This window comes from Mobula birostris, chromosome 17 (assembly GCF_030028105.1).
Source record: "Mobula birostris isolate sMobBir1 chromosome 17, sMobBir1.hap1, whole genome shotgun sequence".
Taxonomy (NCBI): domain Eukaryota; kingdom Metazoa; phylum Chordata; class Chondrichthyes; order Myliobatiformes; family Myliobatidae; genus Mobula; species Mobula birostris.
Window position 1 is genome coordinate 23,349,616 of NC_092386.1, and position 27,799 is coordinate 23,377,414.

At 40.0% G+C, this 27,799-nt stretch overlaps 1 protein-coding gene across 4 annotated transcripts; it reads right to left on the reverse strand.

Annotated features, from left to right (window-relative positions):
• Window positions 1–1,316: 1,316 nt before the first annotated feature.
• stard4 (StAR related lipid transfer domain containing 4) lies at window positions 1,317–27,799 on the reverse strand. Of its 4 annotated transcripts, XM_072281058.1 has the most exons (7): window positions 27,703–27,760; window positions 25,111–25,220; window positions 21,576–21,690; window positions 17,732–17,781; window positions 16,825–16,951; window positions 10,250–10,367; window positions 1,317–2,616 (listed from the first exon to the last, which is right to left on the reverse strand). In XM_072281058.1, the coding sequence occupies exons 2-7, from the start codon at window positions 25,116–25,118 to the stop codon at window positions 2,390–2,392; spliced, it is 645 nt and encodes a 214-aa protein (XP_072137159.1). In that variant the 5' UTR covers window positions 25,119–25,220; window positions 27,703–27,760; the 3' UTR covers window positions 1,317–2,389. The 4 variants fall into 4 exon arrangements, with proteins under 4 accessions (XP_072137159.1, XP_072137158.1, XP_072137157.1 ...); XM_072281057.1 differs by lacking the exon at window positions 25,111–25,220 and having other exon boundaries at window positions 10,250–10,364; window positions 27,703–27,799; XM_072281056.1 differs by lacking the exon at window positions 25,111–25,220 and having other exon boundaries at window positions 27,703–27,799.

Consider the following 27,799-nt stretch of genomic DNA (forward strand, 5'->3'; position numbering starts at 1 on the left):
TAGAACCTATATTAAATATATATTTTTTTTAAAAACCATCTTGTCAACATGCATTAGTTCTAAACACTGAAACACAAGGACACATGCAAGAAAGCAAGCAAAGAAATAGTCAAATTTTCATTTTGGAAATGAACCAACCTGTTGAGTAGTTCTACTTTTCCTTGCCTATAGTCAGGTATTGGTTTATTTCGTCCAATTCAAAACCTGGAAATAGAATAATTAAGAGCAAAATATTTGCAACCTTTCCTCTACTGACAATCTTTCTGTCGTCTCAACCTGACAGGTTGATCTTTTCCTCCATGGTTGCTGCCTGATCCATTGAGCTCCTCCAGAAGTCTGTTTTTCACTCACAATACTTGCCTTGTGCTTAAATAAAGTTTGTAAATTCTCAAATATGGGAAGAAATAAGTATTCTAAAAACTTCTAGAAATCAAATCTGAAAGCCCTTGCAGAAGTAACCAACGGCATTAATCATTACCCACTTGTTTCTTCAAACATAACCCAAAAATTTATCCCACAATAATTTTAAGTATCTCTGTTGCACCAAAGTGCATCAGCTTTTAAAAGTTATATCAGGCTTGGAAATTCAGTGTCAAGTACGTTTGATTCACGCAAATCATTAGTTGTAGGTTAACTCAATCGAATACTCCTAGTACGCACCCCACTGTTGATATATCTGGAGACAAAGGACTGAAGGTACTCAGCAAAGGTGCCAGTCTTCATTTAACACACATCTGATGTCACCATTATAGCACTGGATTGTGGATAACAACAAAACTCAACCTCCTTCAGCAGGAAACCAGAGGGCCATGAGCCAGTTGTCAGTGGTGGAGAGGGTCAGCAACTTTAAATTTCTTGGTGTTATCATTTCAGAGGACTTGTCCTGGGCCCGTGCCATAAGTACAATTATGAAGAAAGCATGGCAGCATGTCTACTTCCTTAGAAGTTTGCAAAAATTCAGCATGACATCTAAAACTTTGTCAAATTTTTATAGAAGTGTGGTGAAGAGTATATTGACTGGCTACATCAACCTGGTATGGAATCACCAATGTCCTTGAACAGAAAAATCTACAAAAAGTAGTGGATACGGCCCAAGCCACATGGTAGAGCCCTACCCGCCATTGAGCACATCTACACAGAGCACTGTCACAGGAAAGCAGCATCCATCATCGAGAATACCACCACTCAGGCTACACTCTCTCCCCGATGCTGCCATCAGAAGATGGTACAGGAGTATCAAGGCTCATACCAGCAGGTTCAAGAACAGTTATTACCCTTCAAACCATCATACTCTTGAACCAGAGGGGATAACTTCACTTGCCCCAGCACTGAACTGTTCTCACAACCTATGGACTCACTTTCAAAGACTCAATCTCATATTCTTGATCTTTATTATTTATTTATTATTTCTTTTATACTTACACAGTTTGCCATTTCAGCGGTGCAGTTTTTCATCGATTCTATTATGGTTATTGGACTTACTGAGTATACTCACAAGACAAAGAATTTCAGGATTGCATATGGTGACACATACGGTATGTACTTTGATAATAAATTTACTTTAAACTTGAACTTTGAAAAAAAGAACACCTCCACTTATGTATTCCCAGTCTGCCACAGATAAAAGAAATTAATTTAACACCGATACCAATGGATCAGATTTCTCAGCATTTTGCAGACGTTTTCTAAGCTGAGTATTTGATGGAGGTGGGGTTTGCCAGTGATCCATTTCTTTCCTTGGGTATCCTCTCCTACAATTTCAAAGTAGGATACCCAAACTTCTTTCTGACTGCGTGCCAGAATCCAAAACCCCACCTCTTCAAGGAGTGGATCTGGTTTAAAAGCTTAAAGCCATCAGGGAAATCAGCTAGTTAAGTCAATGCTTTACATACAATTCCAGAAATGGTACAGTGTTTATATGCACATTTTCACCAAATGTATGGGAATTATATTTACACATGGAATTTGCAAGACATGGTCCACTCATTAAAAATACGCTGCCATGGCTCCAAATGAAACCATATTGTGCCATTTTTATAAATGTTCCAGAACTGTACCTCATGGAAACATTCAGTCTTCAATCTGAAGTCTAAACAAATCTTCCTGATTTGTTGAACTACCATAGTTAAATTTTTGAACAGATTATGAAATCTGAATGCAGTATATCAAGTTTAAAATTAAAATCTATTACCCGTAAATTTTTCTAATAGCTATATTGAAGTTGTAATATTTTATTTGTACATACAACTAGAACATTAAATGAGGAATCAGAGTAAGACTGGCCATTGCCAACAAATATTGCACTTAATACCAACCTGAGCTCTATAACACAGTAGGATGATTGCATAATTAATTAGAAAATAAGCATTTTTAAAATCTGAAGTAAAGCTTAAGTTTTTAAAGCTTTCCGGAGGTCATTATAGAAATTGACTAATGAACTTCCCATTGCAGAATCCACCAATGTTTGTGGCAGCATTCCACGTAAGTCAGTCTGAATGAAACCAGTTAAGAGGCTGTAGTCAGAGTCACTCTTCATAGGAATACAAAACCATCCACATGGGTGATTAAATCCACGAACAAACTTCTCTTGTTTCTCCCCATATTCAACACTGACTCCTGTGATAGAGTAACAAAAAAGGTTATACTTTAATACAATTAGATAATTTGAATAATTCCTCCCTAATATAACTAAACCCTTTGTAGTAGAAGGAAGTAATTTTTACAATGTAGTTTTATTTACAGCTTTAAATTGAATAAAATACCAATTACAATTATTATTAATTACAAACAAGAGAAAACCTGCAGATGCTGGAAATCCAAGCAACACAACAAAATACTGGAGGAACTCAGTAGGCCAGGCAGCATCTATGGAAAAGAGTACAGTTGACATTTTGGGCTGAGACCCTTCATCAGCACTAGCAAAAAATGGATGAGGAGTCAGAGTAACACTTTCTCACAGCAAGTCTTACTCTGACTCCTCATCTTTTTATCCCCAGTCCTTATGAAGGGTCTCGCCCGAAACATCAACTGTATCCTTCCATACGTGCTGCCTGGCCTGCTGAGTTCCTCCGGCATTTTGTGTGCGTTCCAATTATTAATTAGGTCATTTTAAATGAGAAGAGGTTTAACTTGTACAGTAAAACTCTTGTGTTCTTAACCTCAGGCTATATGCTTAGCCTGAGGCTATGATTACTGTACTCATGCATCAATAATCTAGACCTCTGAAGCAACTTCCAAGAAACACTAAGTAATTTAATAGAAACAATATCCCTTCTGTTTTGAATTGTGGTTTCGTGAATACAAGACCATAAGACACAGACACAGGGGCAGAATTAGGTCAATGGCTCTGCCATTCAATCACAGCTGATCCTTTTTTCCCCTCCTCAGCTCCACTCCCCAGCCTTGTCCCCGTAACCTTTGATGCCATGTCCAATCAAGAACCTATCAATCTCTACCTTAAGTATACCCAACAACCTGGCCTTCACAGCTGCCTGTGGTAACAAATTCTACAAATTCACCACTCTCTGGCTAAAAAAATTTCTCTGCGTCCCTGTTTTAAATGGATGTCCCTCTATCCAGAGGCTCTGCTCTCTTGTCCTAGACTCTTCCACCATGGGAAACATCCTTTCGACATTAACTCTGTCTAGGGCTTTCAACATTCAAAAGGTTTCAATGAGATCTCCCTTCATCCTTCTAAATTCTAGCGAGTACAGACCTAAAGTAATCAAACGTTCCTGTCATTCCTGGAATCATCTTTGTGAACCTCCTCTGAACCCTCTCCAATGCCAGCACACCTTTTCTTAGATAAGGAGCCCAAAACTGTTCACAATACTCAAGGTGAGGCCTTACCAGTGCCTAATAAAACCTCAGCATCATATCCCTGTTTTTGTAATCCAGACCTCTTGAAATGAATGCTGACACTGCATTTACCTTCTTCACCACTGACTACTCGCAAGTTAACCTCTATGCTGTCCTGTACAAGGACTCCCAAGCTCCTTTGCATCAGATTTTTGGATTTCTCCTGGTTTAGAAAATAGTCTGCACATTTATTTCTACTACCAAAGTGCATGACCTTGCATTTTCCAACATTGTATTTCATTTGCCACTTTCTTGCCCATTCTCCTAATCTGTCTAAGACACTTCCTGCCCCTCGACCAATCTTTATATTATCTGCAAATTTGGCAACAGAGCCATCTATTCCATCATCTAAATCATTGATATGCAGCATAAAAAAGAGCGGTCCCAACACAGACCCCTGCAGAACACCACTAGTCACTGGCAGTCGATCAGAAAAGGATTCTTTTATTCCCACTCACTGCCTCCTATCAATCAGCCAATGCTCTAAACATGACAGTAACTTTACTGTAATACCATGGGCTCTTAATCTGGCAAGCAGCCTCATGTGTGGCACCTTGTCAAAGGTCTTCTGAAAATCCAAACATACAACATCCACTGCATCCCCTTTGTCTATCCTACTTGTAATCTCCTCAAAGAATTCCAACAGGTTCATCAGGAAGGAATTTCCCTTAAGGAAACAATGTTCTATCTTGTTCTGTGGCACCCTAATAGGTGTTATCTACAGGCTCCCAAACAGTAGCATGGATATTGGGTGCAAGTTGAATAGGGAGTTAACAATGGCACGTGGCAAAGGAAATGTCGCAGTAGTTATGGGGGATTTCAACATGCAGGTGAACTGGGAAAATCAGGTTGGTACTGGACCCCAGGATAGGGAGTTTGTAGAGTGCCTACGGGATGCATTTTTGGAGCAGCTTGTATGAGAGCCAACCAGGGATAAGGCTATTCTGGATTTAGTGTTGTGCAATGAACAGGATTTGATAAGTGATCTTGAAGTAAAGGAGCCATTAGGAGGTAGTGACCGTAATATGATAAGTTTTTATCTGCAAGTTGAGAGGGATAAGGGCAGATCAGAAGTGTCAGTATTGCAGTTGAACAAAGGAGACTATGGAGCCATGAGGGAGAAGCTGGCCAAAGTTGACTGGTCGGATATCCTAGCAGAAAAGACAGTGGAACAGCAATGGCAGGTGTTCTTGGGAATAATGCACAAGGTGCAAAATCAGTTCATCCCCCGGAGAAGGAACTATTCAAAGGGGGGAAAGTGGCCACAGTGGTTGACAAAGGAAGTCAGAGATGGCATAGCATTAAAAAAGAAGTATAATAGAGTTAAGGTGAGTGGGAAGACGGATGATTGGGAAATTTTTAAGGAACAACAGAACTTAACTAAAAAGGCAATACGGGGAGAAAAAATGAGGTATGAATGCAAGCTAGCTAGGAATATAAAGGAGGATAGCAAAAGTTTTTTTTAGGTATGTGAAGAGAAGGAAGATAGTTAAGAACAATGTTGGGCCCTTGAAGAATGAATTGGGAGAAATTGTTATGGGAAACAAAGAAATGGCAGACGAATTTAATAAGTACTTTGGATCTGTCTTCACTACGGAAGACACAAGCAATTTCCCAGATGTATGGATGGGCCAAGGACATAGGGTAACAGAGGAACTGAAACAGATTGACATTAGGAAGGAAACGGTGATGAGTAGACTGATGGGACTGAAGGCTAACAAATCCCCAGGTCCAGATGGTCTGTATCCTAGGGTAGTAAAGAAGGTGTCTCTGGAAATTGCGGATGCATTGGTGATCATTTTCCAATGTTCCTTAGATTCAGGATCAGTTCCTGAGGATTGGCGAATGGCTAATGTTATCCTACTTTTTAAGAAAGGCGGGAGGGAGAAAACAGAGAACTATCGCCCTGTTAGCCTAACATCAGTAGTGGGGAAGATGCTAGAGTCCATTATTAAAGATGAAATAGCGGCATATCTTGATAGCAGTGATAGGATTGGGCCGAGCCAGCATGGATTTACCAAGGGCAAATCATGCTTGACTAATCTATTGGAGTTTTTCGAGGATGTAACCAGGAAGATAGACGCGGGAGATCCAGTGGATGTGGTGTACCTTGACTTTCAGAAGGCATTCGATAAGGTACCACATAGGAGATTGGTGGGTAAAATCAGAGCTCATGGCATTGGGGGGAGGATATTGACATGGATAGAAAACTGGTTGGCAGATAGAAAGCAAAGGGTAGCAGTGAATGGGTGTTTCTCGGAATGGCAGGTGGTGACTAGTGGGGTGCAACAGGGTTCGGTATTGGGACCACAGCTGTTTACGATTTACGTCAATGATTTAGAGGAAGGCATTGTGAATAACATCAGCAAGTTTGCTGATGATACTAAGCTGGGTGGCAGTGTGACATGTGATGAGGATGTTAGGAGAATTCAAGGTGACTTGGATAGGCTGGGTGAGTGGGCAGAAACTTGGCAGATGGTGTTTAATGTGAGTAAGTGTGAGGTTATTCACTTTGGGAGCAAGAACAGGAAGGCAGATTATTATCTGAACGGTGTGGAGTTAGGTAAGGGAGAAATACAAAGAGATCTAGGAGTACTTGTTCATCAGTCTCTGAAGGTGAATGAGCAAGTGTAGCAGGCAGTGAAGAAGGCTAATGGAATGTTGGCCTTTATTACAAAGGGAATTGAGTACAAGAGCAAGGAAATCCTTTTGCATTTGTACAGGGCCCTGGTGAGACCACACCTGAGTATTGTGTGCAGTTTTGGTCTCCAGGGTTAAGGAAGGACATCCTGGCTGTGGAGGAGGTGCAGCATAGGTTCACTAGGTTAATTCCTGGGATGTCCAGACTGTCTTACGCAGAGAGGTTAGAGAGACTGGGCTTGTACATGCTGGAATTAAGGAGATTGAGGGGGGAATCTGATTGAGACATATAAGATTATTAAGGAATTGGACAAGATAGAGGCAGGAAATATGTTCCAGATGCTGGGAGAGTCCAGTACCAGAGGGCATGGTTTAAGAATAAGGGGTAGGTCATTTAGGACAGAGTTGAGGAGGAACTTCTTCTACCAGAGAGTTGTGGAGGTGTGGAACGCGCTGCCTCAGAAGGCAGTGGTGGCCAATTCTCTGGATGCTTTCAAGAAGGAGCTAGATAGGTATCTTATGGATAGGGGAATCAAAGGTTATGGGGACAAGGCAGGAACCGGGTATTGATAGTAGATGATCAGCCATGATCTCAGATTGGCGGTGCAGGCTCGAAGGGTCGAATGGTCTACTTCTGCACAATGGTCTATTGTACCAAGTACTCCATCACCTCATCCTTAACAATTGATTCCAACATCTTCCCAACCACAAAGGTCAAGCTAACTGGTCTATAATATGCTTTCTGCTGCCTTCCTCCTTTCTTAAAGAGTGGAGTGACATTTGCAATTTTCCTGCCTCTGACACCATGCCAAGAGTCCAATGATTTTTGAAAGATCATTACTAATGCCTGCACAATCTCTACCTATACCTCTTTCAGAACCCAAGGGTGCAGTTCATCTGGTCCAGGTGATTCATGTACCCTTAGGTCTTTCAGCTTTTTAAGCACTTTCTCACTTGTAATAGTAACTGCACTCACTTCTCTTCCCTCACACCCTTCAACATCTGCCACACTGCCATTGTCTTCCACAGTGAAGACTGATGCAAACTACTCAGTTAATTCAGCCATCTCCTTGGCCTTCATTATTATTTCTCTGGCCTCATTCTCTAGCGGTCCTCTATCCATTGTCATCTCTCATTTCTTTTTTCAAAACATACTTGGAAAAGCTTTTACTATCCAATTTGATATTGTCTGCTGGTTTGCTTTCATATTTCCCTCCTATTATTTCTTTTAGTTGCTCTCTGTAGGTTTTTAAAAGCTTCCCAATCCTCTATCTTCCACTAATTTTTGCTTTGTTTTGTGCCCTTTTGCTTTTACATTTGGTTTGACTTCCTTTGTCAGCCATGGTTGTACTATTTTGCTATTTGAGTATTTTCTCAATTTTGGAATACATCTATCCTGCACCTTCCTCATTTTTCCCAGAAACTCACACCACTGATGCTGTGCTGTCATGCTTGCCAGCATCTCCTTCCAATTTACTTTGGCCAACTCCTCTCTCATACCACTGTAATTTCCTTTACTCCACTGAAATACTACTATGTCAGACTTTACTTTCTCCCTATCAAATTTCATTGAACTCAATCATATTGTGATCACTGCCTCCTAAGGGTTCTTTTACCTTAAGCTCCCTGATCGTCTCTAGTTCTTTACATAAACACCCAATGCAATATAGCTGGTCCCCTAGTAGGCTCAACAACAAGCTGCTCTAAAAAGCCAGCTCATAGTTATTCAACAAACTCACTCTCTTGAGATCCATTACCAACCTGATTTTCCCAATCTACCTGTATGTTAAAATCTCCCATGGCTATCGTAACACTGCCCTTTTGACACACCAATTTCCCATGGTAATCTGTGGTCCACATCCCAGCTACTGTTGGGAGGCCTGTATATAACTGCCATTAGGCCCTTTTACCCTGCAGTTTCTTAACCCAAAGAATTCAACATCTTCTGATCCTATGTCACATCTTTCTACTGATTTGATGCCATTCTTTACCAGCAGAGCCACGCCACCCCCTCTGCCTACCTTCCTATCTGTCCGATACAATGTGTAACCTTGGACATTCAGCTCCCAAATACAACCATCCTTCAGCCTCAATTCAGTGATGGCCACAATATCATACCTGAAAATCTGATCTAGTGCAACAAAATCATCCACCTTATTTCTTGTACTCTGTGCACTGAGATACAACACTCTGAGTACTGTATTTGCTATCCTTTTTGATTCTGCATCCCTAATGCACAGATACTCACTCTGCTGGCTGCAATTTTGTCCTATCATCTGCCCGCCTTTCCTGACTGCGTGCTATCTTTGCTTTTTTACCATCCATCCTATCCTGAGTCCCTTCTCTCTGGTTCCCACCCCCCTGCCAAATTAGATTAAGCCCTCCCCAACAGCTCTAACAAACCTGCCTGCGAGAATATTGGTCCCCTTCAGGTTCAGGTACAACCCATTTCTTTTGTACAGGTCATACCTCCCCCAGAAGAGATCCCAATGATCCAAGAACCTGAAGCCCTGCTCCCTGCACCAGCTTCTCAGCCAAGCAGTTATCTGCCAAATCATCCTGTTTCTACCCTCACTGGCATGTAGTACAGGTAGCAATCCGGAAAATACTACCCTGGAGGTCCTGCTTCTCAGCTTTCTACCTGGCTCTCTTCAGGACTGCTTTGCTCTTCCTTCCTACGTCATTTGTACCAATATGTACCAAGATATCCTGCTGCTCTCCCTCCCCCTCCAAAATGCTAGGAATGCGATCGGAGATGTCCCTGACCCTGGCAACTGGGAGGCAACATACCATCCAGATGTCCCATTCACATCCACAGAATCTCCTGTCAGTGCCTCTAACTATTGAATCCCCAATCACTACTGCTCCCCTTTTCTTCCTCTTCCCCCTCTGCACCACGGACCCACATTCAGTGCCAGTAAGCTCGTCTCCATGGCATTCTGCTGGGAGGTCCGCCCCACAACAGTATCCAAAACGGTATACTTATTTTCGGGGGGAATGGCCACAGGCAGTTAGCACAGAGCAGCCCTATTCATGTTTCCATTTCTACTGACAATCACCCAGCTACTCACCTCCTGCAACTTAGGGGTGACTACTTCCCCGTAACTCTGATTGATTATCTCATAACTCTCCCGTACCAGCTGTTGCTCCAGATCCCTAACACGGCATTTAAGGACCTTCACCTGGATACACCACGCAGATGTAGTTCCCTGGGATACTCTGGATCTCCCAAGACTCCAACATCCAACATAAAGAACACACAACTAGGTACAGTAAGAGGAAAAAAAAAGGGGAACCTTAACAGAAACTTAGCCAGAGCCAACGCCTCCTTTGAGCCAAAGCCTGACACTGCTACTCTCACCACAGACCTACTCCCACCAATGGCCGCCCCACTTCTCCCTTCTGTATTTTAATTCGTTGTGCTCTGCCGGAATGGGCCCAAACACCTGCAAAGCTCTCCTTTTAAACAAGCGTCACCAATCTGTGAGAAACCTCGTCGCTGTGCTCGGCTCCTGCCACTGAATATGGGCTACTAGAGTTAATTTTTCCCCATATGCATGAAAAAATCTCAGCAAAATCAGCTACAAAAATGTTGTACATGGAATAGTTTTATAATTTCTATTTAGCAATAATCCCATAACTTCCAGATTCCCTGTCTCAGTTGATTTATGGAAAAAAGCAGTTTAGAACATCCATTTCCTACTAGGGAAGAAGAGAGAAGAATTCTATATGCTTAGCTACATGTGCTTACCACAAGTCAGCAGCCCATCCTGGTAATCTGTGGTATAGGAGAAGTCAATGAATTCTCTTGGGGCGATCATATTCCATAATTGTCCTGCTGTAGTGTAATGCATCAAACAACAACCCTGCTGTATAAAATCGTTGGGTATCAATATACATACTGCTTTCTCCAATATCTCTTTTTCTATGTGTATTTTTCTGAACAGCAATAAAATATTTAGTTAACACCTACAACAGAACAGAACTTAAATCAGTTCAAGTCACATAGTAAGTGAGATAACACGGAAACAGAATCATCAGCAGATTAGTCCATGTTAACCGTCACCAACCCATTAACATTTATCCTACATTAACCCCATACTTTATTCTCTCCACATTCTCATTAACCACCCCAACACGAGAAAACTAGAACATGTGATCACAGGAAAAATGTACAAACTCCACTCAAACTGCACCATCTTTCTACAGTGCATCTGTCCAGTCATCCAGAGTATTATGTTCACCTGGTTCCATTCTTCATCCAGTTTGTAGTCAGAGATCTTCATTTTCCTCTCCACTGCACTACAACTTTTTTTTAAAAATATCCTAGCTCTTTAACCTCTTCAGCTCGTTGGATGATCGTACTTGTCACATTAATGGCTAGAAGATCAATTTTTTTTTTGAATTGGAAAGAGACCAATCCCCCTACTACATTTCAATGATTTTCCCAAACTATATCATGTTTAAATTTAGAAAAAATTAGAAGTGTCATTTTTGATCCGTTAGTTAAATTTGAAGAGACTTGGAAGCCATTTATTCAACACTTTCATATGATGTAGCTTGACCTTTTCCGAACCCTTTTTATTAATCTAGAGTAGGGGTCGCCGACCCATCGATCTTTGAGACTTTCCCAGTAGATCCCGAAAAAAATCAAAAATAAATACACAAGTACTGTTGTAATGTGAGCATTATAAAAATAAGTAATACTAATTAGGATAATGGTAATATAGCAATACATTTTGCTACAAAGCTGTTTGTAAAGAGAGATTGTTTCTGGGTTGCGGGATTTTAGTTCCGTTCTTTCTGCCCAGTGCGCATGTGTGTAGCACCCCTGCCATGAACTGCATTTTCAGCGTAGCTTGTGCCGCAAAGTGACCAATTAAATTAGATACACAGTGGGCCCCAACCCCTGAGCCGCGAAGAATGCAGCAGTACAGCAGTGGCCGGAATGCACCCAGCACATCTTGAAGAAAAAAGCCAAAATAAACAAGCTAATTAATTAGGTGCCGCCCGGCATGTAAATGTTGGCCCAGATCAGAGGCGAATCGCCGACATTTACGTGCCAGGCGGCACCTAATTAATTAGCTTGTTTATTTCGGCTTTTTTTCTTAAAGATGTGCTGGGTGCATCCCGGCCACCGCTGTACTGCTGCATTCTTCGCAGCCCGGAGGTTGGGGATCACTGGATAAGAGTACAGACTATCGCAAACATCAATATACAGCACTCGCTGGTGATAATCCTGATAGCATGGTGGAGACTCCACGAAAGAAGGCAAAAACAGAATGGGAAGAGGAATTTCTATTTACCTTGGTGAAAGACAAGTGTGTATGTATGTTGCGCCGCCAAACACGAGCACTGACTAAAAGAGGGAATCTGGAGCAGCACCACAACACCAACCACCAGAAATTTAAAAACACCTACCCCCCAAAGAGCACAATTCGTGCCAGGAAAGTTGAGGAGCTGAAATCAGGGCTGAAGGCCCAGCAATCGTTTTTCACAAAACATGCTGCTCAAAATAAGGCTGCTATTGAAGCATCACTTCGTGTAAGTCACCTTTTGGCTAAACACAAGAAGCCTTTTACAGATGGCGATTTATTCAAGGAAGCAATAGTCATTACCACAGAGACTGTTTTTAATGCTTTAAAAACAAAAACGACATCACAACCGCAATTCATAATATACCGCTTGGCCCTGCAACAGTGACAAGGAGGGCACAGTCACTGTCAGAGGACATGGATATTTTTCACTACAATTTAAAGAAACCCTGGATGTAATGCAAACAGCTCAGCTTGTTGTATTTGTCAGAATGGCTTTCCAAGATTTTACAACAAAGGAGGACTTCTCACTCTTTTGCAATTAAAGGAGAGAACAAGAGGTGAGGATATTTACAATGAGTTTAAAAAATATGCCCATGAAAATGACAACCACATTCATAAACTGGTGGTAAGTACTACTGATGGGGCCCCAGCAATGCGCAGTGTGCACGTTGGTTTTATAGCATTAAAAGTCAGTGCCTACTTCGGGTCAACTTATCCATGTGAAATTGCATTTTCACGGATGAAAAATTATTAAATCTAAGTACAGGATTTGTCTTACTGACAGACACCTCTCATACTGTCTCAGACTGGCTGTCTGTAGTTATGAGCCAAATTTCAGGGAACTAGCAATAAGTATTCAGCCCCAGTCATCACACTGAGTGCAACAGTCAATTTTTATTCATTTATTTTTCGTGTTGAAATAAAATTAAATAATGAAGCTTAGAATTAAAGGTGTGAAGTATTGTAATATTCTTAAAGAAAGATATGCTAGTTACAGTGTTTTCTTGTTTGAATTAATTTTGAAAGTTTGACAAAAGTATTTTGTGCAATTCAAATACAATTAGCCCAAATAAAAGGCCTCAAATTGGCAGTACAAAATGAGCTGCTTTTTCTCTAAACGATTTAGTAGGTAGATCTTGCCTTTCACTAAGGTCAAGATAGGGGATCTTGGGCTTAAAAAGGTTGGTGACCACTAATCTGGAAAATATGGATAGAGGAGCGGAGTTGACGACATTAATGATTGTATTCAATGTAATATATTAGCCCAGCCTTGTTCTGTTTTGTTTAGATCAGTTTTTGGCTTAGTTTAATTTAGTTTTTTTTCCCTTAGTGTTTTTTTCACTTTGGTGTTTTTTTTCCTTGTGATTTTTTTTGTTATTTTTCCTTTTATCATGATTAACTATATCGAGAGTTTGGGAGGTCTACTATACTTGTATTATCTGTAGTTTTATTTGCATATGTCTATCACCAATAATGTAATTCCAATCTCTTTGTATTACTACTGTTACTATATTTATGAACCTGAAAATTAATAAAAAGATTAAAGAAAAAGAAAATATCCTAAAGATCTTTCCTTGACCCATTCCTATTTTTCCATCCATATACTGTCCAACAATAATCACACCCAAAAAGTGTTTGAGATTCTTGCCTCTGGCATAATGAGGTAGTGGCTCTACAAAATGGACCACTACTTAGTACCAAGCCATACAACGAAATGACAATGAAAGCCTAATCAAAGAGGCAGGTCTTAAGAAGTACTTTGAAAAGAGAGACAGGCAGAGAGCTTTAAGGATAGAATCACAAAGCTTGGTGGAAAGCATGATCAATTAATGGTGCACCACTTGGGAATATGCACGAAACCAGGAAGGGTGGAGTGCAGAGTTCTTGGAGGGAGGGCTGTAAACTGGAAGAAATTACAGAATAGGGAAGGCAATGATCATGAGGTAGATTTGTAAACCAACTAAAATGCTGGTTCAGAAGCAATACATACCAGCAGGCACCGAGATTGTGGATGATTGAGACTTAAAGTTTGAATAAGGGCAGCTGACTTGCAAGTTTATTGTGGTTAGAAATGGAATAACTGCAGTACAAGGCTGGAATTGTTAAATCTAGGGATTAAAAGTTAAATGATTCAGCAATGGGATCAAGTTAATGAACATAGCTGTTGGCAATCTAAGTAACATCACAAATATGTGGTTAGAACCAACATGAATACATAGCCAACTCAGCCTCAGACTCTTAGCAGAAGTTCAAATTAGGTTAATAGCTAGGAAATTTGTGACAGAGACCAGGAGCAATAGCAAAGCTCCAATCTCTTAATATTGAATTCTAGGAAGTTGGCAATTATTCAATTTATATTTATTTACAGATTGGGACAGGTAGAGTTGGGTATCATTGGGATACATGAAGAATTGCATCTTATCTATGCTCCTGTCTAAGTTACTTTTTAAAATCTTGCAATTCTCACCTCTGCCACTACCTCTGACAGCTCTGACCTAACATCCATTGTTCTAAAAATCTCATGTTGCTTTCAGACTTTTCCTCTCTCGCCTTAAATCCGTGCCCTCTTTTACCCATTATTCTGGGTAAAAGACTGACCATTCACCTGATTTATCTCCCTCATGATTTTATACACCTCTTAATGTCACTCCTCAGCCTCCTTCACACCAGGGAAAAAAAGCCCCAGCCTGTCCAGTCTTTCCTTATAACTCATGTTCTCCAGTCCTGGCAACATCCTTGTGAATCTTTTCTGCATCCTCCCCAGCTTAATGATATCCTTTCAGTAGCTCAGCAACCAAAACTGTACACAGTACTCCAAGTATGGTCTCACCAACATCCTGAGACCACCAGCATTTCCACTTTTGTAATGTGGATATGGTTCAACACATCATTATTCTCTTCTCTGAATCCCCTAGCTTCCATGGTCTTTTCCTATAGTAAATACAGATGAGAAATATTCATTTAAGCATTCATCCATCCCCTGTGGCTTCACACATAGACTTCTACACTGGTTCTTAATGGGCCCTATTCTTGCCCTAGGTATCTTGTGTTCTTAATATACTTACAGAAATTCTTAAAACTCTCTCTTACCTTATCTAACAAAATTACGTCATGTCCTCTTTTTACTCTCCTGATTTTTCCTTTTAAGTGTACTTCTATACCCTTAACATTGACAGGGAATGTCATAGGGCTCAGAGCTTGGATAGGGTGAAATTTATTAATTGTATCAGAGGAATTTTCACAACTAATATATTGAAGTCCCTACTACAGAGGAGGCAACAATCGAATTCCTATTGGGAAGTGAAGTAGGGTGAGTGACTGAAGAGTCATTTGGGGAGCATTTTGGAACCTATAAACTAATTCTACTAGTTTTAAAATAGTTATGAAAAAGGTAGGATTAATCTAAAGTTAAAATCTTACGGTGGGGCAAGGCTAATTTTGATGCAATTGGGCACTCCATAGTTGCCTTCTCATCTCTCTAGAGATTTTTGGGCTGCTACAAAGGCTTTCACTGGCAAGAGTTGCACTGAAATATTTGAGGAGTCCAGAAACGTTGAACAGGATCATCATCATCAGGTGCCATGCCCAGTTTGAGCTTTGACTGCCATGGCCCACACACTCCTGTTTCAGGTCAAGTGGATCAATTCATTTGTATTTATTTCCAGTTCTCTAGCTGCTGTCTCCATCCTCATTTGTCTTTGTCTTCCTCTTGCTTTCTTCCCTTCAATCTTTCCCATAATTACTGTGCATTCTAACTCCTCTTTCCTAATCACATGTCCAATGAAATTACGTTGCCTTTTCATGATCTCATACATTATTTCTCTTTTTGTGTTTGCTCTGTTCATGACATCCTCATTAGATATTCGTTTCGTCCATGATATTCTTTGCATCCTCCTCAAAAACCACATCTCTGCTGCTACAATTCGTTTCCTCATGTTACTAGATATTGTCCAACAGGATACTACGAGATTTCATGTATTTATCTGAACTTCACCATTTTGTGTTTAATCTGTCAAGGTGTGTGCATGGAATTATAGTTCTTCCCACCCGACACCTACTATTGGCATTCACATGTTAAACCAGATGAAAAGCATTTCATTTACCTAGAAAATGGATTTCAGTGAATTTTGACAAGAATTGAACATACTTCAGTCATTTCCCACTTAAAAGGGTTGTGAAATAGGCAAAATAAAAACCTCTGTAAAGTACTAGGATGTGGTAAAAAAAAATGGGAACTATGTTAATTTTTAAAAACTCAAAATTTAACTTGGGAGACCTGTACAAATTCTGTCACATATTATTCCCATTAGACACACTTTCCAATAACCACCGATAGCAACAGAACACCTAATGCCTGCAAAGGTTGACAGAGAGGCTAGAGGAAAACCAGGATAGTACGTATAAATTTGTGCTGACTTACAAATGCTCATCGGTGTCATAGATGCAAGGAGAGAAATCTTGTACTGCAAGAATGCCTAGACTTCCAACAAGGTCACAATGAGGAAAACTTGAAAGGTGATGGCTGGAGTGGTGTCTGGCCACAGAAACAATCACTGTACTAGACAGCATGCAGGCATGAGCTTCGAAGTTTCATTCTGACTGAGTTCCTCAACAGCCTTCAACCTCACAATCAACTGCAACACCGCTGTGTCAGCAGAAAGGCACAAATACCAAATCTTACATCCTTCATCTTAATAAAGTCAATTAAAGTTAGCAATTATAATTATTATTCAATAGGTACATTTAATGTCAGAGAAATGTATACAATATACATCCTGAAATCCTTTTTCTTCGCAAACATATTATAGCATACTCTCGTGTTAGGAAAAAGAAATAAAGATAAAATTTCTAAAAAGCACAAGTTAGAAAGCTGGACAGTGAAGAAGCTTAAGAAATTCACATGAAAAAATTTGATTTTCCTGCCTGCAAGATCCCAGAGCAGGATCTCCCTGTAAATGCAATTAAAAATAAGAGTGCAAAGTGTCATTTGTATAGTAAATCATGATACCTGTTCAAATTCCCCAACTATGTCCAAAGAGGTCATCAGACTGTCCCAGTCTAATCTACATGGGCCAGGTCGAATGAAATTCACTATTCTGTTGGGAGCCTCTTTCACCATTCCTTGAGTTTTGTAGCTGAGAATTACATTCAAATGTCTTGTTAAACATCTCCACAGGTGCTCTTCTATCCAAACAAATTAACTTTTCACTATAGAGAAGTTTGCAATGCATTTTCTACATCAGTTGTCTTTTAAAAGAACATTTTTCTGCTTGTTGCCCAATAAACCACTTGTAACCGCATGCATTCTTCATAAATTGCAATGACCCCCCCCCCCACCGCCCCAGACTGACTGAGGAAACAGGATGCTACTTTTCAGTCTCATTCCATTTCAGAAGATTTTCATCAAATCATGATTTCCGGTTATTTTACCCTTTCCTAGTATGCATACAACCTATCCCTTGGTGTTTTTACATGCTTAGTCCCATTAACCTTTTTAAAAAAAAAATAGATTATCCTTTGGATGCTGATATTATCTCTACCAGGCTCAGTTTCATCGTATATTAGAAAGCAATATGAAAATGACAAGATATATATATTCGTTATTGTTTAAGATTTGCTAAAATCTTTCTGAGACTAACAGATTATCTTTCATCATTATATCCTTATTTATTTAATTCCCTTCTTTATGACATGGACGTTGCTTCAAAAGTACTTCATTCACTATAAGGCACTTAAAAATTTAAAAGTTACTGACAATGAAAGCTTCCTTATGTGCCTTTAAAAACTGATTTATATTTTCTGTTAAACTCATCTAATACTTATTCTATTCTTTTGCTTTACTCTGTAATACCCAAACCTTACCCATTAAAACTTTTTAATTTAAATGTAATCATCAAATTTGAATGAATACTTACAGAAATCCCCCAAATTCTTCCGAGGGTTTCCTCCAAATAGTTACATCCTTCTGTAAAAAACAAGGTTAAAAAAATCATAAAATGAAAGGAAATATAAAATGCAAAGCTTTACAAACAGAGCTGATTTTTGAATGCATCTTAATTGCAAAACTCTTAACTGTGAACACAAGGATAATAAAGACAACAAAAGGAAGTCATACATTCCAATTTACCATGTGCAACTGAAGAGGAAACCATATTTTATATACACTCAATGGCCACTTTATTAGGTGCATCTTGTTAATGCAAATATCTAATCAGCCAATCATGTGGCAGCAACTCCCCACAAAAGCATGAAGACATGGTCAAGGGGTTCAGTTGTTCAGACCAAACATCAGAATGGGGAAGAAGTGTGATCTAAGTGATGTTGACCCCGGAATAGTTGTTGGTGCCAGACAGGGTGGTTTACGTATCTCAGAATTTACTGATCTCCTGGGATTGTCACGCACAATAATCTCTACAGTAGTGGTCGCCAACTGGTTGATCTTTGAGGCTTTCCCAGTAGATCCCCAAAAAAATGATAAATAAATACGCAAATACTGTTGTAATGTGAGCATTATAAAAATAAGTAATACTAATTAGGATAATGGTAATATAGCAATACTTCCACTACTGAAAGCTGTTTGTAAAGAGAGATCGTTTCCGGGTTGCAGGGTTTTAGTTCCGTTCTTTCTGTCTAGTGCGCATGTGTGTAGTTCCCCCACCATGCACCGCGGTAGAAAAGACCGGAAGTAAGACCCTGCTCCCTGGAAATACTATCATAATTAGTATTACTTATTTTTATAATGCTCACATTACAACACCTTTAATTCTATGTCTCATTATTTAATTTTATTTCAACACGAAAAATAAATGAATAAAAATTGACTGTTACACTCAGTGTGATGACTGGGGCTGAATACTTTCTGCTAGTTCCCTGAAATTTGGCTCATAACTACAGACAACCAGTTTGAGACAGTCTGTGAGGTGTCTGTCAGTAAGACAGCTCCTGTACTTAGATTTCATAATTTTCATCTGTTGCAGCACAGCGCCCTTGCAAACCTCCTGACAGACTGAATATTTGAAAGGACAGTTTCCTTTGTTAGACTGAATGTTGAATCTGCCATGTTTTTCAGATGTTTTGTATTGGTAAGCTGTTACTGAGACACTAGTATGGTTGCCAACTGTCCCGTATTAGCCGGGACATCATGTATATTGAGCTAAGTTAGTTTGTCCCATACGGGACCGCCCTTGTCCCATATTTCCATCGCTAAGGTACAGTGTTCCTATGAAACCGTTCATAAGCCGAAATGGCGTAAAGCGAAGAAGCAATTACCATTAATTTACATGGGAAAAATTTTTGAGCGTTTCCAGACCCAAAAAATAACCTACCAAATCATACCAAATAACACATAAAACCTAAGATAATACTAACATATAGTAAAAGCAGGAATGATATGATACACAGCCTATATAAAGTAGAAATAATGTATGTACAGTGTAGTTTCACTTAACAGAATCCGGAAGATTAAGCCAAAAGTGATTTGTAGAAAAAAAAAATCGGCACGTACATGCATGCGCACGTCACGCATGTGCTCACAGGTGCCCGCGCAAGGCTTCACGGTCATGGTAGTCTTTCTTGGGGTAAACACAAGTGCCCATATTTGACTGCTACTTTTGTCCCTTATTTGGGAGTGAGAAAGTTGGCAACCCTAGACACTAGTATAAGTTTCAGAGGTACACAAGATAATGACACCACTGTTTTTGTTTTGTTTCTAGTTCTTTTACATTAGATTAGATTATGAGGACACTCAGTCCTCATTTATTGTCATTTAGAAATGCATGCATTAAAAAATGATACAACCTTCCTCCAGAATGATATCACAAGAAAACACAGGACAAACCAAGACTAAAACTGACAAAACCACATAATTATAACATATAGTTACAACAGTGCAAATCGATACCATAACTTGATAAAGAGCAGACCATGGGCACAGTAAAAAAAAAGTCTCAAAGTCCCAATAGACTCATCATCTCACGCAGGCGGCAGAAGAGAGAAACTCTTCCTGCCGTGAACCTCCAAGCGCCGCAAACTTGCCAATGCAGCACCATTGGAAGCACCCGACCGCAGCGGACTCTGAGACCGTCCGAAAACTTCGAGCCTCCGACCAGCCCCTCCTACACCGCCTCTCCGAGCACCATTCTCTGCCGAGTGCTTTGACTCCGCCCCGGCTGCCGAGCAACAAGCAAAGCCAAGGACTCGGAGCCTTCTCCTCTGGAGTTTCTGGACCACATAGTAGCAGCAGCAGCGAAGCAGGCATTTCAGAAGTTTCACCAGATGTTCCTCCGTGCTATCACGTCCGTCTCCATCAAATCAGGATTGTGCACGGCACCCTAATTGACAAATAACAGACATCACCACCGGAGTGGTTGCTGCGAGCTGCGTCGCGTCACCATCTTCTCCTGCTCTCTTCCATTTGGGGAATGTTGGAATTTAAAGGGGGAGAAGTGTGTAACGTGAGCATTATAAAGATAGGTAAATTCCAATTAGGATAATAGTAACATAGCAATACTCCCGCTACGGAAAGCTGTTTGTAAACAGAGGTTGTTTCCGGGGTTGCGGGGTTTTACTTCCGGTCTTTTCTGCGCATGTGTGTATAAGCCCCTACGCCGCATTGGTTTTGCCATCCCAGATAAAGTTGTTCCTTTGGACATGAAGTTGACGAGTGGTCCTTTTTCAAAGTAGAAGTTACTACAAAAGGTATGAAGTATTGTAATATTCTTAAAAAGACAGCTATGGCCTGTTTGATATGCTAGTTACAATGTTTTCTTGATTGAATTAATTTGAAAGTTTGACAAAAGCATTTTATGTAATTCAAATACAATTAACCCAAATAACAGGCCTCAAGTTGGAAGTACAATCTGAGTTGTTTTTTTTCCAAACGATTTAGTGGGTAGATCTTGCCTTTCACTAAGGCCGAGGTAGGGGATCTTGGGCTTAAAAAGGTTACCACTACTCTACAGTTTACAGAGAGTGGTGCGAAAAACAAAAGCCATCTAGTGAGTGGCAGTTCTGCGAGCAAAAATGCCTTTTTAATGAGAGCGGTCAGAAGAGAATGGCTAGTCTGGTTTAAGCTGACAGGAAGGCAACAGCAACTCAAATAACCACGTATTACAACAGTGGTATGCAGAAGAGCATCTCTGAATGCACAACACATTGAACCTTTAATTGGATGGGCTAGAGCAGCAGATGACCACGAACATATACTCAGTGGCCACTGTGTGTGCATTATTAAATTACAAATTATCTGGGCTGTTATCAAACAGAGAAATTATAAACCTTTCTGAAGAATGTGGAATTCTACGAAGCAATGAAAACTGGGAGCTATAAATCTGTACTAAAAATACACCGGTATTCCTCTAATCAAACGAGAACATGCTTCAGAAACACTCAGAATGTCAGGCAGTATCTATGGACAGCAAAACAAAGTTAATGTTTCAGGTCAAATACCATTTCGTTCTAGAAAAGATCTTTGACCCAGCATGTTGCCCATGTTCCTCATTCCACTGCTGCTGCCTGATTTGCTGAATGCTTCCAGCATTTTCTGTTTTTATTTTCAGACTTTCAACATCTGTAATTTATTTTATTCTGATTATTTCTTTCTTTAAACGGAAAGAGAAATGGTGAACAGTGCCATGGGCAAACTTGGAAATAAGAGCATAAGACATACTATAGGATATGTGGTTTCCTATCCCAATTCTCATGACATCAGCAAGAATCCCTTTTAAATGCAGTACCCTGATCAACATCAGAGATACTCACCGTTTTCTTTGTAATTCTCCACTCCTCATTTCCAATGTTGTAATAATTAACAAGAATGTTTTCAACTTCTGTAGCTAATTTTTGTGCATCTGGTAAAGGTTCCATTTCCACTAAACTGGAAATTTAAAAACATTAGGCATCAGATAATTTCCCAGAAAGGTTAACTTTTCATTTCTACTTTTAGATGGAATTCATGAGAATGAACAGAATTACAGATTTAGGACATATTCTAAATAAATTTTCATTGAAATAAAACTTTCAATGTAGCACATTTGATATTGATTACTAACTTCAGACAAAGAATAAACAGTTTTGTTGAAACAAGGAAATGTGAACAAAAGTAAAATTGAATTAGCACAAGATTAATGTAAGATTGGATACTTTATAGTTGGTGCGGTCTAAGTGGATGATGGGCCTGTTTCTTAATCAGGTGACTCTATGACTTTCTATAGTTTATATAAATGACTTAAACAAAGGCACCACAAGTATGATTGCTAAAAATTGCTGATGGCACAAAAATAGTTGGAAAGAAAATTGCGAGGAAGACACGAGGAGCTACAAATATACACAAGTCCAGTAGGTTGTGTGAGAAAGCAAAGATTTGGCAATGGAGTATAATGTGGCAAAATATGGTACTTTAGGTGGAAGCATACACAAAAAAAAAACATTATCTAACGGTTGGTAGATTTCAGAGCCACGAGTTACAATGGGTTCTTACTCTCCTGTTGAATAATTCATAAAAGGTGAGTATACAAGTACTGTATATATAATAATTAAGGAAGCTAACAAAATATTATTGTTTATATTGAGGGGAATTAAATATAAGAAATGTTATGCTTTAGTTATAAAGAGTAATGGTGAAACCACATGTGGAGTACCATGTATAGTGTTGGTTTTATTTAAAGAAGGATGGAAGCTGTTCAAATAAAGTTTACTAGACTAATACTTGGAAATGGATGGGTTGTCTTTGAGGAAAACAATGGATAAGCTAGGCTTGTGTCCATTGGAAATGGGAAAAGTGAGAGGGGTTTTTACTGAAACATACACAGTACTGGGGGATTTTCCCAGAATGGTTTTTGTAGGGGACTTTTGCTCTTGTGCAAGAAAAGAGAACTAGCTCATTTAAGACAGGAATGTGGTATTTTTTATTCTGTCAGAGGACATGGGTATTCAGAACCATCTTCCCCAAATGGAAGGAGGATTTTTGAATATTTAAGGCAGAAATACATAAATTCTTGATAAGCACTGGGGGTGGAAGATTATCTCGGGTCAACAGGAAGGCAGAGCTGAAGTCTCAGTCTGATCAGTTTGTCAATAGTGCATCTACTCCTCATTACTGTATCTTTAAATGGTGATAGCTCAGGATGGCCGGCATCCATCATTAAGGAGCCTCAGCCTCTGAGACATGCCCTCTTCTCATTACTATTATCAGAGAGGAGGTACAGGAGCCCGAGGACACACCTCAACAGCTTGTTCTCCTCCACCATCAGATTTCTGAATACTCATGAACCACCAGCACAATCTATTTTGCTCCCCTTTACCACTAATTTATATATTTTTAATTGAAACTTATAGTAGTTTTTATGTATTACACTGTACTGCTGCTGCAAAAGGACAAATTTCATGACACGTCAGTCACAGTAAACCTGATTCTGATTCTGCCCACAAGTATATTAGTGCAATAGACAGGATTCCCAAGGAGAGTGACTAGCTTTCTGTTTGAGTTTAAAATCACACCAGTTTCAGAATTTCTACATTTCATTGCTACTATTCATGGATAGAAATGATCAAATACTTGGTATGGATAAGCACAATACCCAAGAGCAGGTGTTTTGTGTCAATACGAAACAACAATCACATGAAATGTTGAGCAGTGTTTGAGGTTGCAGTTACAAGGTTGTTATTAAATCAATCATTTCAGAAAGATTCTCATGAGAAGCTGTGATTTTCCAAAACAATGCAAGTTTACCAGCAGTTCAAAAGAAAACAAACTATAAAAAACTTCTTAAAAAAAGGTTTATGATGGTTAAAAAATATTTCAGCAACCTTTCAGCAGAAATAGCTACCATGAGGTAATGAATGGAATTTTCAGAGTAAACTTATCCCCCTGAGACAGGTGGAACAGAGTTGGGAAACATTTAAGGAACACCTTAAATAATAACCATTCTATACACAGTAGTCTAGAATGGATTCAGCAATGCTCTTTATAACTAAAGCATAACCTCTTTACTTTTGTATTGAATTGCACTGCTAAAGGTGAACTTTCAGAGAAAAAATTCATATGAACAGAATTCTACTCACATCTTTAAGGTTGCCTTATTTAAGGAATGCTTCCTGCAAAAATCATCCCTTTCCATTCCCCTACATATACCAGTTTTTCATTAAAAAGCAATTAAATTATTTAAGGCAGCAAAGGTTTACCACAACGTGCAAAGCTTGCGTAGACATACTTCAGGAAAGCATATGCACACTCTAAACAAAAGGACAGCAGTTACTGTAAATACTATGTAGTACAGCAGGGGTCCCCAACCTTTTTTGCACTGCGGACCAGTTTAATATTGACAATATCCTTGCAGACCAGTCGACCAGGGGCGGGGGTGGGGGGGTTGTTCAAGTGGGGTTAAACTCACCTCAACACGTCTTTCACAGTTAGGGTTGCCAACTTTCTCACTCCCAATAAGGGACAAAAGTAGCATTCCCAAATCCTGGGACACTCTACCCCAGGAAAGACTACCATGACCATGAAGCCTTGCGCAGGCACCTGTTTGCACATGCGTGACGTGTGCATGTGATGTGCGCATGTGAGTACGTGCCGATGTTTTTCCCCCACAAATCGCTTTTGCCTTCATCTTCCTGACTATACTGTACATACATTATTTCTACTTTGTATGGGCTGTGTATTTATCATATCATTCCTGCTTTTACTATATGTTAGTGTTATTTATTTTCGGTTTTATGTGTTATTTGGTATGATTTGGTAGGTTATTTTTTGGGTCTGGGAACACTCAAAAATGTTTCCCATATAAATTAATGGTAATTGCTTCTTCACTTTATGCCATTTCGGCACAAAAGTTTCATCGGAACACTCTACCTTAGCGGCGGAAACACGGGACAAGGGCGGTCCCATATGGAACAAACCAATTTAGCCCAATATACGGGATGCCCCGGCAATATACGGGACAGTTGGCAACCCTATGTTCAAGTTCAACAGTGCGTGACAGGGAATGAGGAAAGGTGCGGCTGACTCATAGCGTTTCCTCGCGGACCGGTAGCACATGCTGTGCGGCCCACTACCGGTCCGCGGCCTGGTGTTTGGGGACCGCTGTAGTACAGGAAGCCAGACTACAGCAGTATTAAATACTGAGGCTGAGATATAACCCTGAATTCTTTTTAATACACATTCTCCATCTAATTCTAAATTTGACCTTCCATTAACTGACTCTAGCACTAAAAATTGATACGGGAGATAAGCCTCCAGTTGAAGTAATAATTAATTTTTAGGAGGTCAAAGTGAGGGGCCACGCTAGCTTGGTACCTGTTCATCTAATTTCCAATAATGTCCTTGCACACTACCATCATCCATCCAAAGTCTACTTCCATTTTAAAATCCACCATTTACCCAAGAAACGATATTACTGTTGTCACCTGTAAGAACAGCAGATTGTGAGGAAAGCATACAATAAGCGTTTCAACATGGTACTATAAACTGGCCAATGCCAAATATTTCAAATGCAATGTGGAATATTTATCATTTAGCACAAACAGGCTCTTGAACCCACTGAGAATGTATTGACTATTAAATGCTTAATTAAGGTAATCCTGCACTGATCCCATTTTGATCCCCCCACATCTATCACTCACCCAGGTACCAGAAGAAATTTACAACAGGCAATCAACTTTCTTATCTTTGGTATGTAGGAGGAAGGTGGAAAACATAGAGAAGACCCATACAATCACAAGGAGACTGTGCAAACTCCACGCAGAGTACCGGAAGTTAGCAATGAACCCAGCCTGCTAGAGTCCTGAGCAGCCCCTGTACCATTGTGCTGTCCTCAAGGGTATTTGGGAAGAAAGTGTGTGAGAAACAATGAAAAGGGTTTGAAGGTAATGAAGGTTGTCAGGGACAACAAAAATGAGAAACCAGCAAAATGATCATTGCTGTTCATTTAAAAGCGAGACCTTTTATTTTCGATGCTGAAGTTACACAGGATGCCAAAGATTGAATTTAGCCTATCTGAGCAAAGAAAGAAAAAGACAAGGTATGTTGGGAGTTAAGGAAATTGGTGTTTGGTCTTCCATACATGAGCAACAGGATGCAAGCCTACCTTTTGGACAGTAATCAGTAGCAGACATTGAGCCATCCACAATCATGAAAACTAAGTGCGCATTGGCGAACATATTATTAAAAAACTCCAGAACAATCACACAGAAAGTTTACTGGGACCTGGAGAGAGCCCAAAACATGGAACTAGAAAAGATGAGGTAGAGAAGGGAAAAATGAGGAAAAGCTGAAGTGCAGAATGGAAAGATGGTACCAAAGGTAGACAGCGGTCACTGACAGAACTGTTTACCACCGCATACAACCAGGTCCTAAGAGTTGTCAAAAATATTGAACTTGCCATTTGTCAAGCATGATATACTTGTTCACATGCCTGAAACCAGATTTCAGCAATGGATGCTGGACCCTGAGTTCAATCATGGTATAAGATCATCAGGCAGACACCAAGAAATTTTCAAGACAACAAGAGAAAATCCAGTTATGACTCCCGAAATTCAATGGCATGACCATCACTGAATCTACCATTATTAATATCTTGAGGGTTACCATCAATCAGAAGCTGAACAGGAATAACTATACACAAATCGACCTTCTCTAATCCAACTACCTATAATCCAGCACTGATTATGCTTAATGTGATCCTTCTGTAATTCGGCATTTTCACTAATCCGGCACTCCTCAGGTCCCAAGGGTGCCGGATTAATGAAGGTCGACCTGTACACAATATGGCTACAAGAGCAGGTCAAAGTCTAGGAATCCTGTAGAAAGTAATTCACCTCCTAACTTCCCAAAACCTGTCCAACATCTACAAGGCTTATGTCAGGAGTGTGTTTGAATACTCTATACCTGTCTGGATGCGGTAACTTCAACAACACTCAAGAAACTCGACGTCATACAGGATATTTAACAGTTGGCTTGACAAGCATCCCATCCACGCCCATTCACTCACTCAAAACAGCAGAAATTTGTACCATCTACAGGATGCAGTGCATCAACTCCTTAGACAGCAGACCGATTACCTTTACCAGCTAGAAGGACAGGCAGCAAAAGCATGGGAAGGCCATCATCTGGAAGTTGTCTTCCAGGCCAAACACGATCCTGACTTGAAAATATATAGACAACTCTTCATTTTACCATGGGGAAAAAGATTCTGACTAGCTACCTTATCATTGTCTCCATTGTTCTATATACTTTTAGTAGGTCACTTGGGAATGTCTGGCCCATGACAAGTGGAGTGGAGAACCTTGAAACTATTTAACTGGTGTACAGAAGACCTGCTCCTCACAGTCCCTCCCAGATTCTACCATTCACTCAGACACTAGAAACAATTAAACTACCAACCTATATGTCTTTGGGATAGAGGAGAATATTGGGGAACCCAGAACAAATCCACATGGCCTTGGGGAAAAGAAAAAAGCTCACTATCTCACAACTACACACCCATCTATCAGGACCTCCTGCCCCGTATTTTGCAGCCCCTCAGTGGAAGCAAGCCGTTGACAATTCTCTTGGTTGGTAGTTGCTTATCCTTCCCCAAAGACCATACAGTTGACAGAATATGGATCAACACCTTCGTGATATGGTTGACCTTTTAACCCAATACTGACACCACACTTTGAAGATTTCTTTCCCCGGAACTGCCAACTTTTCGTAGAATCAAAGCCTTCGCCCAAGACTAGTCATTTGCCACGGACTCGACCCTTCAACTAGGATGGATACCTTAACCCATTTTGCAAATTTGTTTCTCTGGGACTGACACCGTTATCTGAAACTTTTACCAGACTTGCAGTTGGATTAAAATTCGAGTGGAAGTCTTTTAGAATAGCTAAAGCTGTGGTATACACTCACATTTTTTTCTGGGTATCGATGTCGAAGCTCCCGTTGCTTCCAGCACTCATCGCTCACGCTTCCTTGAATGGATCGCCGAGACCGGTGCCGCGTCACG

Bases quoted from the DNA above. Each gene is read 5' to 3' on its own strand.
- stard4 (XM_072281056.1), bottom strand. From the start codon at position 27,752: ATGAGTGCTGGAAGCAACGGGAGCTTCGACATCGATACCCAGAAAAAA. The intron at 21,691-27,702 runs GTGAGTGTATAC...TTAAATTTCCAG, and splicing joins ATCGATACCCAGAAAAAAAT to TTTAGTGGAAATGGAACCTT. The intron at 17,782-21,575 runs GTGAGTATCTCT...TGTTTTTTACAG, and splicing joins GGAGAATTACAAAGAAAACG to AAGGATGTAACTATTTGGAG.